This window comes from Heptranchias perlo, chromosome 5 (assembly GCF_035084215.1).
Source record: "Heptranchias perlo isolate sHepPer1 chromosome 5, sHepPer1.hap1, whole genome shotgun sequence".
NCBI classification, from domain to species: Eukaryota; Metazoa; Chordata; class Chondrichthyes; order Hexanchiformes; family Hexanchidae; genus Heptranchias; species Heptranchias perlo.
Window position 1 is genome coordinate 117,398,570 of NC_090329.1, and position 17,033 is coordinate 117,415,602.

General features: G+C 43.4%; 1 protein-coding gene across 3 annotated transcripts in view; it reads left to right on the plus strand.

Moving 5' to 3' along the window:
* acoxl (acyl-CoA oxidase-like) overlaps window positions 1-17,033 on the plus strand; it is a 294,551-nt gene that overhangs the window by 193,950 nt on the left and 83,568 nt on the right. For all 3 annotated transcript variants that reach the window (XM_067985091.1, XM_067985090.1, XM_067985089.1), the window contains exon 13: window positions 12,966-13,055. In XM_067985091.1, the coding sequence (XP_067841192.1) occupies window positions 12,966-13,055 (90 nt within the window). The remainder of the gene's footprint in view (window positions 1-12,965; window positions 13,056-17,033) is intronic.

The window sequence follows — 17,033 nt, forward strand, 5'->3', positions numbered from 1 at the left end:
CACTCACCGCAGAATACCCAGCCTCTGACCTGCTCTTGTAGCCACAGTATTTATGTGGCTGGTCCAGTTAAGTTTCTGGTCAATGGTGACCCCCAGGATGTTGATGGGGGATTCGGCGATGGTATAATGCCATTGAATGTCAAGGGGAGGTGGTTAGACTCTCTCTTGTTGGCGATGGTCATTGCCTGGCACGAATGTTACTTGCCACTTATGAGCCCAAGCCTGGATGTTGTCCAGGTCTTGCTGCATGCGGGCACGGACTGCTTCATTGTCTGAGGGGTTGCTAATGGAACTGAACACTGTGCAATCATCAGCGAACATCCCCATTTGTGACCTTATGATGGAGGGAAGGTCATTGATGAAGCAGCTGAAGATGGTTGGGCCTAGGACACTGCCAATGGTAATTACCTATGCTAATGATAATTGTATCCATGTAATTTATATCAGTTAGTGTTAATTGTATTCAGGTGGTGGGTATCAATTGGGGACTGTCTTGTATCCATTTATAGGAGGGACCTTATCCAGGGGATGCACAATGTGGAAGGGGATCTCTGAGAATAAAGGCTTGGAAGCAACTGAAGACTAGGCTCTAGTATTCTATCCTTGACCACCTAGCTCTCCGACCTTTTACAGCTAAGGTCATATGTAACCCCATTGTTGCCCCAACCGAGATTGGCTAATTCCGCGCAGATCAGAGATTGAACTGGTCCTCTACTGTCGAATAGTTTGCCAGCACTCACTGTCTTGGCTTGCTAATGAATAATGGTCACTAGCTACTGGAGGTCCTCCCATTGCCTTTGGAACTGATCTCCAGCAAGGAGTGAATGCCTTTTAGAAGAGGAGGAGAGTAGTGGGATAGTAAAGATTTTTTAAAAACCCTCATAGAAGCTTCAATGACTATTAAGAAGCTACGAGCCCGTCAGCTACAAAACCCTCATCGAAGTCACAAGGAGAATGGGCTCAGCTGCATTTCCTCTTTTGCATGTTGTACTTTCCTGAAACAGCCACCCCATTGTTTAAAATAGTTTTTTGCGCGTGCATTGTCTCCAGTTTGTTTGCGTTCTTACTGGTACCTGCTTCATTGGGAGATATTGGTGATTTATATACCTTTCAGCACCACCTGAAATGGTGGACAAATCCAGCCACTAATCTGTCAAGAATTCCCTTTTACCACAAGGGCTCAGAATTTAATAGCAAGGGGCACTACCCTCAGAGGATGGGAGTGTATCTAGATCGCATCAGCTTCCTGGAGTTGCTTACTTTTAAGCGCTTACCATGACCTTTGAACAGATTCTATGAGTCAAGTTTGTTCCCATCTGGTGAAAGAGTATCATGACGTGGTTCTAAACGAACAAGAATGATTAGAACAAAAGTGCGTAGCTGTTTGAAGCTATAATCTTGCTAATCAAGTTACACTGGGAAAAAGTCATAGAAGCAGCTATCACTGGGTATAAATAGATTTTCGATAATCTGAGTATCGTGTGCAGGTTTTTGTGTGTATTTGTTGTCTCTCTCAGTTGTCTTCCCAAGTAATGTGGTCTTGTGAGTTTATTCATGATTAGAGCTAAATAAAATGACTAAAGTGAGTGTCACTCCTATTGCTCCGGGAGAAGAGCTTTCTATGTACAAGTTGCTCAACTTCTTTTGTTCCTCTCAGCATGTTATTTGCAGTTGGTTGTTCTGGGAACTGACGAGAGGCGGGGTTTATGTTGTGGGGCCACCTACCAGACCAAGATGCACCTCAAAAGTAACATGTGATTTTCTAACTTCTGCTCTGCAATTTTAACCATTAAATGTCTGCATTTGTGCGGAAGGAATTCCCTTCGGCTGATCAGAAGTTACTGAAAAGTGATGTTCTTTTCTCAGGCTCCTAAAGGTGGTTTTGTAAAATAAATCTGTTCAACAAGTACCATATTAGGAGTTCCAGAGGCTCAATATATTTTGTGCAGGAAAAATACCAGTACCATAGGAAAACCCTGCTTTGTACTTCATTGCAAATGGTTAATGCCAGCCAAGATTTGAGCTTGAAATCCAGGTCTCCTTGGGCTTGGCAAAGTGCTTTCAATGTGGTGCCACAGTGGTTCCCTCTCCCTTGGTGTATAGTGGAAATTGGTGGATAATCAAGAGTTCACAATACACAGTACAGCAATACCCACGGCATAGGAATGAAAACAAGTACAATAGAAATAGCATACATTAAATCTTTCTTGGGTTGTGTCAGGTAGGAGGAGTTGCAGTTACTGAGCTGTGATTAGGTGATGTCTCGCACAAGGCTTTGTCCCATGATAATCGGGAAGGCGGATAATTAGGTGATGAGTTTCCACAGGGGTTCTCCCGATCGCGCGGCATAACGTCGGTGGAAGAGCTGCGGAAACCTCCGAAAAATGGCGTAAACCTGTTTACGTCACTTTCAGGAGTTTCTGCATCTCTTCCGCCAAAGTTACGGCAGACAGGTGGGAGAACCCCTCCCCCCCCACCCCGGAAATCCACCCCTGCAAGCTCCATTGTATTTTATACAGGTATATTTGGTTTGATGTATATATTCTATAGAAAAATATACTTTGACTCATCAGTACAGTGCACCTAACTCTTCTGTTGTTGAACTAACTCTTCTACCACTGAACTCATCAACTGTCTAGCCTCTGTCGAATTAGGAACTCTTCAACTATGCAACTAACTTCTGCTGAAAGACTCTTCTGCCACCTCTCTGACTCTTTTACGATAGAACTCTTCTACTGTCTATAAAACTCTTCTAATTTCTGTCTATCTCGTCTGCTATAGAGCTCAACTGTCTATAGAACTATTTTACTATCTAATTTCTGTTATAGAACTCCAGCTGTCAAACTCTTCTCATTTCTGTCCAACTCTTCTACAGTTTGATTCTTTTGATGTCTAACCTTTACTATAGAAATCTTCTACCCTGCAGCTAACTTCTACTGTCTATAGAACTCTACTAATCTCTGTTTAATTCTTCGACTATAAAACTTCTACTGTGTATCCAACTCTTCTGCCATACAACTCTTCTAGTTTGTCTAACTTGTACTATAGAGCTCTTCCACTGTCTACTCCAGATATATGTGGATTAATCGACATATATTATTGGAAAAATACTTTGGCTCACCTGTACTGTACCTCTAACTATTCCATTGTCTATCTAAATCCTTTACTATAAACTCTTTTACTGAGTTCTATCTGGCTTCTACTATAAAACTCTTCCACTATGAACTCTAAATATATGTGGACTGATTTACATACATTAAGGAAAACATATTTTAACTTACCAGTGCTGTATATCTTACTCCTTCACTGACTACCTAACTCTTCTGCTATACAGGAAAATAGGAACAGGAGTAGGCCATTCAGCACCTTGTGCCTGCTCCGCCATTTGATAAGATCATGGCTGATCTGTGATCTAACTCCATATACCTGCCTTTGGCCCATGTCCCTTAATACCTTTGGTTGCCAAAAAGCTATCTATCTCAGATTTAAATTTAGCAATTGAGCTCGTATCAATTGCCGTTTGCGGAAGAGAGTTCCAAACTTCGACCACTCTTTGTGTGTAGAAATGTTTTCTAATCTCGCTCCTGAAAGGTCTGGCTCTAATTTTTAGACTGTGCCCCCTACTCCTAGAATCCCGAACCAGCGGAAATAGTTTCTCTCTATCCACTCTATCCGTTCCCCTTAATATCTTATAAACTTCAATCAGATCACCCCTTAACCTTCTAAACTCCAGAGAATACAACCCCAATTTGTGTAATCTCTCCTCGTAACTTAACCCATGAAGTCCGGGTATCATTCTAGTAAACCTACGCTGCACTCCCTCCAAGGCCAATATGCCCTTCTGAAGGTGCGGTGCCCAGAACTGCTCACAGTACTCAAGGTGCGGTCTAACCAGGGTTTTGTATAGCTGCAGCATAACTTCTGCCCCCTTGTACTCTAGTCCTCTAGATATAAAGGCCAGCGTTCCATGAGCTTTATTTATTATTTTCTGCATCTGTTCATGACACTTCAATGATCTATGTACCTGAATCCCTAGGTCCCTTTGGACATCCACTGTTTTTAACTTTTTACCATTTAGAAAGTACCCTGTTCTAGCCTTTCTTGATCCAAAGTGGATGACCTCACATTTGCCTACATTGAATTCCATTTGCCACAGTTTTGCCCATTCACCAAATCTATCAATATCGCTTTGTAATTTTATGTTTTCATCTGCACTGCTTACAATGCCACCAATCTTTGTGTCATCGGCAAACTTAGATATGAGACTTTCTATGCCTTCATCTAAGTCGTTAATAAATATTGTGAATAATTGAGGCCCCAAGACAGATCCCTGCGGGACTCCACTAGTCACATCCTGCCAATGTGAGTACCTACCCATTATCTCTACTCTCTGTCGCCTTTCGCTCAGCCAACTTCCTAACCAAGTCCGTACTTTTCCCTTGATCCCATGGGCTTCCATCTTAGCTAACAGTCTCTTATGTGGGACCTTATCAAATGCCTTCTGGAAGTCCATATAAATAACATCCATTGACATTCCCCTGTCCACTACTTTAGTCACCTCTTCAAAAAATTCAATCAGGTTTGTCAGGCACGACCTACCTTTCACAAATCCATGCTGGCTCTCTCTGATTAACTGAAAATTCTCGAGGTGTTCAGTCACCCTATCCTTAATTATAGACTCCAGCATTTCCCCCACAACAGATGTTAGGCTAACTGGTCTATAATTCCCCGGTTTCCCTCTCTCTCCTTTCTTAAAAAGCGGAGTGACATGTGCAATTTTCCAATCCAGAGGGACAGTTCCTGTATCGAGAGAACTTTGAAAGATTATAGTTAGGGCATCTGCAATGTGCTCACCTACTTCCTTTAAAACCCTGGGATGGAAACCATCTGGTCCTGGGGATTTGTCACTCTTTCGTGCTATTATTTTCTTCATTACTGTTGCTTTACTTATGTTAATTTTATCGAGACCCTGTCCCCGTTTCAATATTAGTTTTCTTGGGATTTCCGGCATGCTATCCTCTTTTTCAACTGTAAATACTGACGCAAAGTAATTGTTCAACATGTCCGCCATTTCCCCATTGTCAATGACAATATCCCCACTTTCAGTTTTTAAGGGGCCAACACTGCTCCTGACCACCCTCTTTTTCCTAATATAATTATAAAAGTTCTTCGTATTGGTTTTGATATCCCTTGCAAGTTTCTTTTCATACTCTCTTTTTGTAGCTCTTACTATCTGTTTTGTGACCCTTTGTTGATCTTTGTATCTTTCATTCGCCAGGATCTGTGCCATTTTTTGCCTTTTTGTATGCCCTTTCCTTATGTCTTATACTGTCCCTCACCTCTTTAGTTGTCCATGGCTGTTTTTTTTGGCAAGTAGAGTTCTTGCCCCTCAGAGGTATAAACCGATTCTGTATCACGTTAAATGTTTCTTTAAACATTTCCCACGGATCATCGGTCGTTTTACCCATTAACAGATTTGCCCAGTTTACTGTGGACAATCTCTGTCTCATCCCATTGAAGTCGGCCTTACCCAAGTCTAGAATCTTAGCAGCTGATTCACTTTTTTCCCTTTCACACACTACATTGAACTTGATCGTGTTATGATTGCTATTGGATAGATGTTCGCATACAGTTAAGCTGTTAACTAAATCTAGTTCATTACTCATTACTAAATCTAGTATGACTTGCCCCCTTGTTGCCTCCAGGACATACTGCTGTAGAAAACTATCCCGAACACACTCAAGAAATTCACTACCTTTCTGACAGTTGCTCGTCTGCTTTTCCCAATCTATGTGAAGGTTAAAGTTCCCCATTAAGACCACTTTGCCTTTCTTACACACTTGTCTAATCTCTGCATTTATACAATCTAGCACTTCAGAGCTGCTGCCAGGGCTCCTATACACAATTCCCACTATAGACTTAGATCCTTTCCTATTTCTCAATTCAACCTATAAGGTCTCTGTTGGCTGCTTACCTCTCGTTATATCCTCCTTTATCATTGAAGTGATTTCAACTCTAATCATTAAGGCTACTCCTCCCCCTCTTCCATTTTCCCTATCTCTCCTGTAGACCTTATAACCCGGTATAATTAGTTCCCAATCCTGACCATCCTGCAGACATGTCTCAGTAATAGCTATCGTGTCATACCCTCCAATTTGAATTTGAACCTGTAGTTCATTTAATTTATTCCTTATACTCCGTGCATTTGTATATAGAACTCTTAGTTGGGCCACACACCCTAGTCTGACCTTCAGCTTTGATGCTGGGTTAATCAGCCTTACGCCTTCTAGTTTTCACTTTATCTGTATTTAAGGAGTTAGGAGATAAATTAAAAAGCAGGACTTCAAAGGTAGTGATCTCAGGAATACTACCAGTGCCACGTGCTAGTGAGTATAGGAACAGGAGAATAGACCGGATGAATGCGTGGCTGCAGGGATGGTGTAGGAGGGAGGGATTTAGATTCCTGGGACATTGGGACCGGTTCTGGGGATGGTGGGGCCTGTACAAGCGAGACGGGTTACACCCGAGCAGGACCGGGACCACTGTCCTCGCGGGGGTGTTTGCTCGTGCTGTTGGGGAAGGGGGATGGGAACCTGAGAGGGGAGTCAGAAGGGAGTAAAGTACACTTTCTTTCTGCTGCTCTACGCTTTTCCCTATCACTTGATCTTGAACAACTGTTTGTACTATTTGTATTGTAAATTTCCACAGGGTGTTCCCCTCTCTTGCTGCTCTCAACTTTATTCCCCTCTCAGTTTCCCATCCCCCTTCCCCAACAGCACTAGCAAACACCCCCGCGAGGACATTGGTCCCGGTCCTGCTCGGGTGTAATCCGTCCCGCTTGTACAGGTCCCACCTTCCCCAGAACCGGTCCCAATGTCCCAGGAATCTAAATCCCTCCCTCCTACACCATCCCTGCAGCCACGCATTCATCCTGTCTATTCTCCTGTTCCTATACTCACTAGCACGTGGCACTGGTAGTAATCCTGAGATCACTACCTTTGAAGTCCTGCTTTTTAATTTATCTCCTAACTCCTTAGATTCACCTTGCAGGACCTCATCCCTTTTTTTACCTATGTCGTTGGTACCGATATGGACCACGACTACTGGCTGTTCACCCTCCCCCTCCAGAATGCCGTGCAGCCGCTCCGCAACATCCTTGACCCTAGCACCAGGGAGGCAACATACCATCCTGGAGTCACGTTTGCGGCCACAGAAACGCCTATCTGTTCCCCTTACAATTGAATCCCCTATCACTAAAGCCCTACCACTCTTCTTCCTCCCGTCCTGTGCAGCAGAGCCACCCGTGGTGCCCCGAACTTGGCTCTTGCTGCTTTCCCCTGATAAGCCATCTCCCCCAACAGTATCCAAAGTATCTGTTTGAGAGGGAGATGGCCCCAGGGGACTCCTGCTCTACCTGTCTAGTCCTTTTACTCTGCCTGACGGTCACCCATTTCCTTTCTGTCTGTGTAATCTTTACCTGCGGTGTGACCACCTCACTGAACGTGCTATCCACGATAGTCTCAGCATCACGGATGCTCCACAGCGAATCCACCCGCAGCTCCAGCTCCGAAATGCGGTTAGCCAGTAGCTGCAGCTGGACACACTTCCTGCACACATGGTCGCCAGGGACACTGGTAGTGTCCATGACTTCCCACATAGTGCAGGAGGAGCATATCACGGGTGCGAGCTGTGCTGCCATGACTTGGCTTAGATTTACACTGCGTTCACTCACAGACTCTCCTCCCGCTCTCGGTCTCTCCTTTTATACTGTGCTCACCTCTCGGACTCTCCTGCCTCACCTGCATCGTCGCACAGTAGTTTTCTCTTGTTACAGGTCTGCTGCTGCTTTTATTCCCCACTCTCAGTCTTCTGCTGCTCAGGTCTGCCACCGCTCTGTGGAAAAAGTTAGGAAAAGCAAGGCAAAGCAGCACCTCCTTCCCCCACTTCACCGAACTCCCACACTCACCAAACTCTCAGCTGTTCACTCTGTGCTCCGCTGCACTCCGTCCTATTAATGACTGTCCTATTGTCTTGTCTGTTAATAGTTAGAGTGGTTGGGTAATTGAATTCAATAAATCTGATTGTTTGTGGGCCAGCGGCAGAAAAATGACCATGAAAGCTGCAGGATTGCATAGAAACATAGAAAATAGGAGCAAGAGTCGGCCATTCGGCCCTTTGGGCCTGCTCCGCCATTCAAAATGATCATGGCTGATCATCTAACTCAGCACCCTGTTCCTGCATTTTCCCCATATCCCGTGATCCCTTTAGCATTAAGAAACAAATCTACCTCCTTCTTGAATAGATCTAATGACTTGGCCTCCACTGCCTTCTGTGGTAGAGAATTCCACAGGTTCATCACCCTCTGAGTGAAGAAATTTCTCCTCATCTCGGTTCTAAATGGCATACCCCGTATCCTGAGACTGTGACCCCCAGTTCTGGTCTCCCCAGCCATCGGGAACAACTTCCCTGCATCTAGTCTGTCTAGTCCTGTTAGAATTTTATATGTTTCGATGAGATCACCTCTCATTCTTCTAAACTCGAGTAAGTATAGGCCTAGTCGACCCAATCTCTCCTCATACATCAGTCCTGCCATCCCAGGAATCAGTCTGGTAAACCTTTGTTGCACTCCCTCCATGGCAAGAACATTCTTCCTCAGATAAGGAGACCAAAACTGCACACAATACTCCAGATGTGGTCTCACCAAGGCCCTGTATAACTGCAGTAACACATTCCTGCTCCTGTACTCAAATCCTCTTGCAATGTAGGCCAATATACCATTCGCCTTCCTAACTGCTTGCTGCACCTGAATGCTCGCTTTCAGCGACTGGTGTACAAGGACACCCAGGTCTCGTTGCACCTCCCCTTTTCCCAATCTATCACCATTCAGATAATAATCTGCCTGTTTTTACAACCAAAGTGGATAACCTCACATTTATCTATGTTATACTGCATCTGCCATGTTCTTGCCCACTCACCCAACTTGTCTAAATCACATTGGAGCTTCTTCGCATCCTCCTCACAGCTCACATTCCACCCCAGCTTTGTGTTATCTGCAAACTTGGAAATGTTACATTTAGTTCCCTCATCCAAATCATTGATATATATTGTGAATAGCTGGGGCCCAAGCACTGATCCCTGCGGTACCCCACTAGTCACTGCCTGCCACCCGGAAAAAGACCCGTTTATTCCCATTCTCTGTTTCCTGTCTGTCAACCAATTCTCAATCCATGCCAGTATATCCCCCCAATCCCATGTACTTTAATTTTGCATGCTAACCTCTTGTGTGGGACCTTATCAAAAGCCTTCTGAAAATCCAAATACACCACATCCACTGGTTCTCCCCTATCTATTCTCCCAGTTACATCCTCAAAAAACTCCAGTAGATTTGTTCAGCATGATTTCCCTTTCATAAACCCATGCTGACTTTGTCCAATCCTGTTAATGCCCTCCAAGTGTTCTGTTATCACATCTTTTATAATAGACTCTCGCATTTTCCCCACTACTGATGTTAGGCTAACTGGTCTGTAATTCCCTGTTTTTTCTCTCCCTCCTTTTTTAAATAGTGGGGTTACATTTGCCACCCTCCAATCTGTAGGAACTGTTCCAGAGTCTATGGAATTTTGGAAGATGATCACCAATGCATCCACTATTTCCAGGGCCACTTCCTTTAGTACTCTGGGATGTGGATTATCAGGCCCTGGGGATTTGTCAGCCTTTAGCCCCAAACGGGTCTTTTTCCGGGTGGCAGGCAGTGACTAGTGGGGTACCGCAGGGATCAGTGCTTGGGCCCCAGCTATTCACAATTTCCCTAGCACTATTTTTTACTGATACTGCTTTCCTTCAGTTCCTCCCTCTCACTAGACCCTTGGTTCCCTAACATTTCTGGGAGGTTATTTGTATCCTCCTTTGTGAAGACAGAACCAAAGTATGTGTTTAATTGTTCTGCCATTTCTTTGTTCCCAATTATAATTTCCCCTATTTCTGACTGTAAGGGACCTACATTTGTCTCCACTAATCTTTTTCTCTTGACATATTTATAGAAGCTTTTATAGTCAGTTTTTATGTTCCCTGCCAGTTTACTCTCATACTCTATTTTTCCCCTCTTAATCAATCTCTTTGTCCTCCTTTGCTGAATTTTGAATTGCTCCCAATCCTCAGGCTTGCAGCTTTTTCTGGCAATTGTATATGCCTCCTCTTTGGATCTAATACTATCCCTAATTTCTTTTATAAGCCACGGTTGAGCCACCTTTCCTGTTATATTTTTGCGCCAGACAGGAATGAATAATTGTTGTAATTCCTGCACACGTTCTTTAAATATTAGCCATTGTCTATCCACCATCATCCCTTTTAGTAAAGTTCCCCAATCTATCATAGCCAACTCGCACCTCATACTTTTGTAATTTCCTTTATTTAGATTCAGGACCTTAGTTTCGGATTCAACTTCTTCACTCTCCATCTTAATGAGGAATTCTAGTATGTTATGGTCGCTCTTCCCTAAGGGACCCCACACAAGATTGTTAATTAATCCTTTCTCATTGCACCACAACCAGTCTAGGATCACCTGTACTCTAGTTGATTCCTCAACGTATTGGTCTAGAAAACCATCACGTACACACTCCAGGAATTCCTCCCCGACAGTATTATTGCTCATTTGGTTTGACCAATGTATATGTATATTAAAGTCACACATGATTATAGTTGTATCCTTCTTGCATGCATCTCTAATTTCCTGTTTAATGCCCTCCCCTGCATCTCCACTACTGTTTGGGAGCCTATAGACAACCCCCACCAACGTTTTTTGCCCCTTGGTGTTTCTTAGCTCCACCCATACAGATTCCACATCGTGATTTTCCGAGCCAATATCCTTCCTCACTATTGCATTGATTTCCTCCTTTACTAACAACACTACCCCACCTCCTTTCCCTTTTTGCCTGTCCTTCCTAAATATTGAATACCCCTGGATGTTCAGTTCCCATCCTTGGTCACCCTGCAGCCATAGAATCATAGAAGTTTACAACATGGAAATAGGCCCTTCGGCCCAACATGTCCATGTCGCCCAGTTTATACCACTAAGCTAGTCCCAATTGCCTGCACTTGGCCCATATCCCTCTATACCCATCTTACCCATGTAACTGTCCAAGTGCTTTTTAAAAGACAAAATTGTACCCGCCTCTACTACTGCCTCTGGCAGCTCGTTCCAGACACTCACCACCCTTTGAGTGAAAAAATTGCCCCTCTGGACCCTTTTGTATCTCTCCCCTCTCAACTTAAATCTATGTCCCCTCGTTATAGACTCCCCTACCTTTGGGAAAAGATTTTGACTATCTACCTTATCTATGCCCCTCATTATTTTATAGACTTGTATAAGATCACCCCTCAACCTCCTACTCTCCAGGGAAAAAAGTCCCAGTCTATCTAACCTCTCCCTATAAGTCAAACCATCAAGTCCCGGCAGCATCCTAGTAAATCTTTTCTGCACTCTTTCTAGTTTAATAATATCCTTTCTATAATAGGGTGACCAGAACTGTACACAGTACTCCAAGTGTGGCCTCACCAATGCCCTGTACAACTTCAACAAGACATCCCAACTCCTGTATTCAATGTTCTGACCAATGAAACCAAGCAAGCTGAATGCCTTCTTCACCACCCTATCCACCTGTGACTCCACTTTCAAAGAGCTATGAACCTGTACTCCTAGATCTCTTTGTTCTATAACTCTCCCCAACGCCCTACCATTAACGGAGTAGGTCCTGGCCCGATTCGATCTCCTAAAATGCATCACCTCACATTTATCTAAATTAAACTCCATCTGCCATTCATCGGCCCACTGGCCCAATTTATCAAGATCCCGTTGCAATCCTAGATAACCTTCTTCACTGTCCACGATGCCACCAATCTTGGTGTCATCTGCAAACTTACTAACCATGCCTCCTAAATTCTCATCCAAATCATTAATATAAATAACAGCGGACCGAGCACCGATCCCTGAGGCACACTGCTGGTCACAAGCCTCCAATTTGAAAAACAACCCTCTACACCCACCCTCTGTCTTCTGTCGTCAAGCCAATGTTGTATCCAATTGGCTACCTCACCTTGGATCCCGTGAGATTTAACCTTATGTAACAACCTACCATGCGGTACCTTGTCAAAGGCTTTGCTAAAGTCCATGTAGACCACGTCTACTGCACAGCCCTCATCTATCTTCTTGGTTACCCCTTCAAAAAACTCATGTCCATGTAATCGCAACTATATCATAACCTGCGCTGTTAATTTATCTACCTTGTTACGAATGCTCCGCGCATTAAGACACAATGCCTTTAGACTTGTCTTTTTAAGATTCCTAGCCATCTTAGCCTTATTTTGCACTATGGCCCTATTTGTTTTTCGCCCTTGTTTGCTCTGCCTTCCACTATTGCTTGTTCCCTTTCTGTCTTTTGTTTCTATCCTTGTTTCCCCCTCCTCTGTCTCCCTGCTCAGGTTCCCGTCCCCCTGCCATTCTAGTTTAAACCTTCCCCAACAGCACTAGCAAACACCCCAGCGAGGACATTGGTCCCGGTCCTGCTCGGGTGTGACCTGTCCCGCTTGTACAGGTCCCACCTTCCCCAGAACCGGTCCCAATGTCCCAGGAATCTCAGGGAACCTGCCTCCTGTACCTGGTCCGGCCTACTTGTGATTCCAGTATAACACTGCCTGGTTGATTCTTAATGCCCCCATGGCAACTAGGGATAGGCAATTATTGCTGCCTTTGCCCATGTCCCAAGAACAAATTTTTAAAAAGTGTCAATTACAGTTATGATATTAAGTAGTTATTAAATAAATTCTGATGTTATCAGTATTTCAAACTTTAGGTATTTAGATGTTATAGTACAACAATGAGTGTATGACAGACTAATGCAAGTAGACTGAATGTGACTGTGTTTGATTTATGATGACATAAACTCACGTTGCTTTTTGCCTTGTTTCAGGGTTATATGATGGAGAACCGTATCCCGGGCCTGAAATGTGACTCGGATGTATTCGTGACCTTTGAGGGTGACAATGTTGTTATGCTACAGGTAAGGTAATTGAAGCATTGCTCCATGGATTTTATTCCGCACCACAAGATTTCCTGAGGTTCTAATTTTGATTTGCATTTTTCTGAAAACGAGTGAAGTCTCTGCGAACGTCCTGGCTTGTGCTTCTCTTTTGTGTTAATACTGAGTCAGGGTTGCCCTTAGATTCTAGATCATACCAACCGGTCCTTCAGCTAATTGCTCCATTCTCCCACTGTACCCTTCAGTCCTCTCTGTGGGCCGATTTGCATAAACCACTGTGGGCAGAGTCAAATCAATTGTGGTGGGGATAGCTGCAGTAAAGTCTCCACATTTTCCATCGACACACCCATACAGAGATGGTATCCTTCTGCGAACGGTTGCTCGTGTTTCAGAGTTTTTTTTTGTAAGAAACATTTTTTAATAGTTTTAAACACAGAGATATGTTTTATTACTGTCGTACAGATGCTGAACATCATTAGTGCCACAATTGCAGTACTAATGCTGTTCAGCAGCCAGCTGAATTAGCAGCTTTAATTCAGTTTTTTTTTTACCTATTCCCCCAACAACTATCTGTGTCACTGCAGGATTTCCCTATGAAGAGGGTGAGGACAAGGAAATGTCTATTAACGGACTCTTAATTAAATATTTTCTTTTTTTTTGTCAACTTACTTCTCTCTCCCTATGGTGCTGACTACTGCTGGCCTACGATTCTGCGGGTGCCTGTCACCCTTTGGCTCCCTTGTCCGTATAGCCTTCTATCATCACTAAAATGGCGAGGTTTTCAACTGAGGTGAGGAGGGGGGGGCAGGGGGGCAGGGGGGCAATCAGAGCTGAGCCCCATCCTGTCCCCACCCGACGTCCACAAACTGTATTTCCAGCAGGGGTTGCTGGATAACGATCGAGAGGGGGAAGTCCCTGGCTGATTATTTTCCCCCTTCCCTACCCAAGAAATACTGAGGCCAATTACTACGGCTGCCCTCAGCTGAAATCAGCTAACTCGGGACAAGCCAGAAATTGAGCCTAGGTTCTTCCTAGTCTGCGTGATTCAGTCACGTGCTGCTTTTGCTAACTGATCCACTGGAGGGAAAATTAAGAATAATTTTCATAACAGCAGCACACATGCCTCAGCGTTCTGTTTTGAGACGTTTTGAAACAATAGTGGGGTGCATGGTGCTATTGAGAGTTTTTAACAAAAATAGCGTACTATTGAGCCGTCAATCCCGATGATGTAAGGAGTCGTACAACACCAGGTTATAGTCCAACAGCTTTATTTGAAATCACAAGCTTTCGGAGCTTTGCTCCTTCGTCAGGTGAGTGAAGGGTTCCATAAAGTCATAGCATATATAGTCAGAGAACAACGCCTGGTGATTACAGATAATCTTTCCAACTGCCCGTTATCACACCTCTGCAGAGAGATAATCACAGCAATCAAAGGAGTGGATGGTGTTCAGACTGTTAGTCAGGGAAACATTACATCCAAGAATACTGAATACACAAGAGGTCAGATCACAACGACAGAGAGAGAGAGAGAGAGAGAGAGAGAATGTCCAGTTGTATTAAAAACAGATAACTTTTTTTCACTGGTGGTGTTACATGTAGCATGACATGAACCCAAGATCCCGGTTGAGGCCGTCCTCATGGGTGCAGAACTTGGCTATCAATTTCTGCTCGACGATTTTGTGTTGTCGTGTGTCTCGAAGGCCGTCTTGGAGAATGCTTACCCGAAGATCGGAGGCTGAATGTCCTTGACTGCTGAAGTGTTCCCCGACTGGGAGGGAACCCTCCTGTCTGGCGATTGTTGTGCGGTGTCCGTGGTGCCCAATGAAGCGTGGGTTCCCAATAGTTTCAGTGCTATCTAAAAGATTTTATTTCTGCAAAAAAAGGCCTCATAAGCTCCCGCACCATGAGTGGTGTTATATAACCTGTGATGCCAATGCAAAAATCAAAAATAAATACAGGGAAAAAAATAAATAAAGTATAATCATTAATTAGCACTAGGCTCTTCAGCAGCTTACACCAAAGACAGTACACTCTCTTCATTGTGGTGTAACGCAGTGTTGCTAACGTGTTGGAAAGATTTTGGAATTGGAGCAGGATGTGACAACTTTTGTAAAAGTGAGTTGCAAACCAAAGTGTTAATACCAGAGCTGATTCCAAAAGAAAGAAGGACCTCACATTTATTTATACAGTGCCTTTCACAACCTCAGAAAGTGCGTTACAACCAATGAAGTACTTTTGAAGTGTAGTCACTGTTGTAATGTAGGAAACGTGGCAGCCAATTTTCTTTTTCTGCGTGCAGCATGATTTGCTGCCCGACTACTGCAACTCGGCATAAAAAGTCCCAGAGGCTGTGAAAATGTCAGTTTCTGATTGTAAACAAATCACTAACCCTAATGATCACATTCTAGGTAGTATTTTGTTGTCATAGCAAAAGTTTTTTTTCGTTAGAATTGGCTTCAGTGAAATCGGTGCTTAAAGATAACTTGCACACTTATCAAAACTTGATTGTGTTCTGTTTTAATGTTGATGGCAGAAACAGGAAAACAATTATTCTCTGTAAATTATTTTTCTATTACGTCATTGGTAATCCTGAAAATACCAACTATGGCATCTCATTTCTTCTATCGGTGTCTTAATTATGCTCCTACATTTTACAGGGGTTATCGTTTTCTGCGGTGCCTAGAGTCATTAATATAATGTTTTTTGAAAAGCATTTAACAAGACGAAAATGCATTATCAGTACAGTTACCAGCTCATTAATTATTTTTCTCCATGAGGGTCTTAAATCATTGCGTTTTGTCAGTGGAATTCCTGTACTGTACATCTGTCTTAGAATTACAGTAAATTAATCATTATATATAACAAATCTAATTCTCTGGTGTGACAGTAACAAATGAGATTTTTTTTCTAACAGATTAGTACATGCATGGAATAGACTCCAGTCAGTTACTGCTGCTTTGATTAATGTCTTTAGAAAAAGAGCTAGCCGAATATTTGGTTTAGTGCTCTCATTTTCCATTTGCCCCAATTATCTTCCCTCCCCACTCCACCATGGCCACCCTGATTCTGAAATAGGTATCAACAACCATGCAGTGGATGTGGCTTCTACAAGTTAAGAAAATGTACTCCAGGGGTACATCTTATGGATTGGCGTCCCCTGGCATGGAGCTTCGCCCACCAGGAGAGCGCATGTAGAGAATTCGGGCGAGGAGGTCAACGGGCGTTGCAGGATTTCTGAATGGAAAATCCTGCAGGACCTGTTGACCTCGAGTGCCCAAATTTCCAATATGCACTCCTGGTGAGCAAAGCGAGTCGTTAAAATTTACCATTACCACCTCACCAACATGAAAACCACAGTGCAATTTTTCTCTTTAAAAAGGCTTCCAAAAAAAGAAAATACCTTGGCTGTTATTATTAAATGTCTCCCCATTTGGAGTTGTAATTTATTTATTTGTAATGACTAGCCTCTTGAAATAAAGTTTTTATATTTTAAAAAAAACAGGATTGCAAGTTATATAAAGGCTGGAATGATGCCAGTAACCAGGGTTGAATAATATACTTTATAATTGTTTTCCTGGAGTTTTGCTAGATTTCACTGAAGCTCAGTGAGAAATGTCAGCCATGGTTATTTTGCATGATATCTGTGCTTATTCACATCCTGGGGATTAATAATAATTAATAAGTTGACTAAAGTCCAGGATAGTGAAATTTGTGTCTGAGCTATTAGAAGGAGCAGACTCGCTAAATAAACTAAATGACCGTTTCTCCGTACTTCCTTCTGTTCTTAGGATGTCACTTGGAATTCCCACACTTTACTTTTGCACATTTTCTCTCCTTTTGCTTCCTTGACAGTTTCTTCCTCCTTTCTCCCATTCCTGAAGGTCCTATGTGCCCTCTGGTACCCGGTCCAAGTAGCTATGGTTCGTGTATGAACCTTAACCCTCTTCCTCCATGGGGGCAGCTACCACTGTTTTCCAGGGCCCACCTCCACCTTCCCCA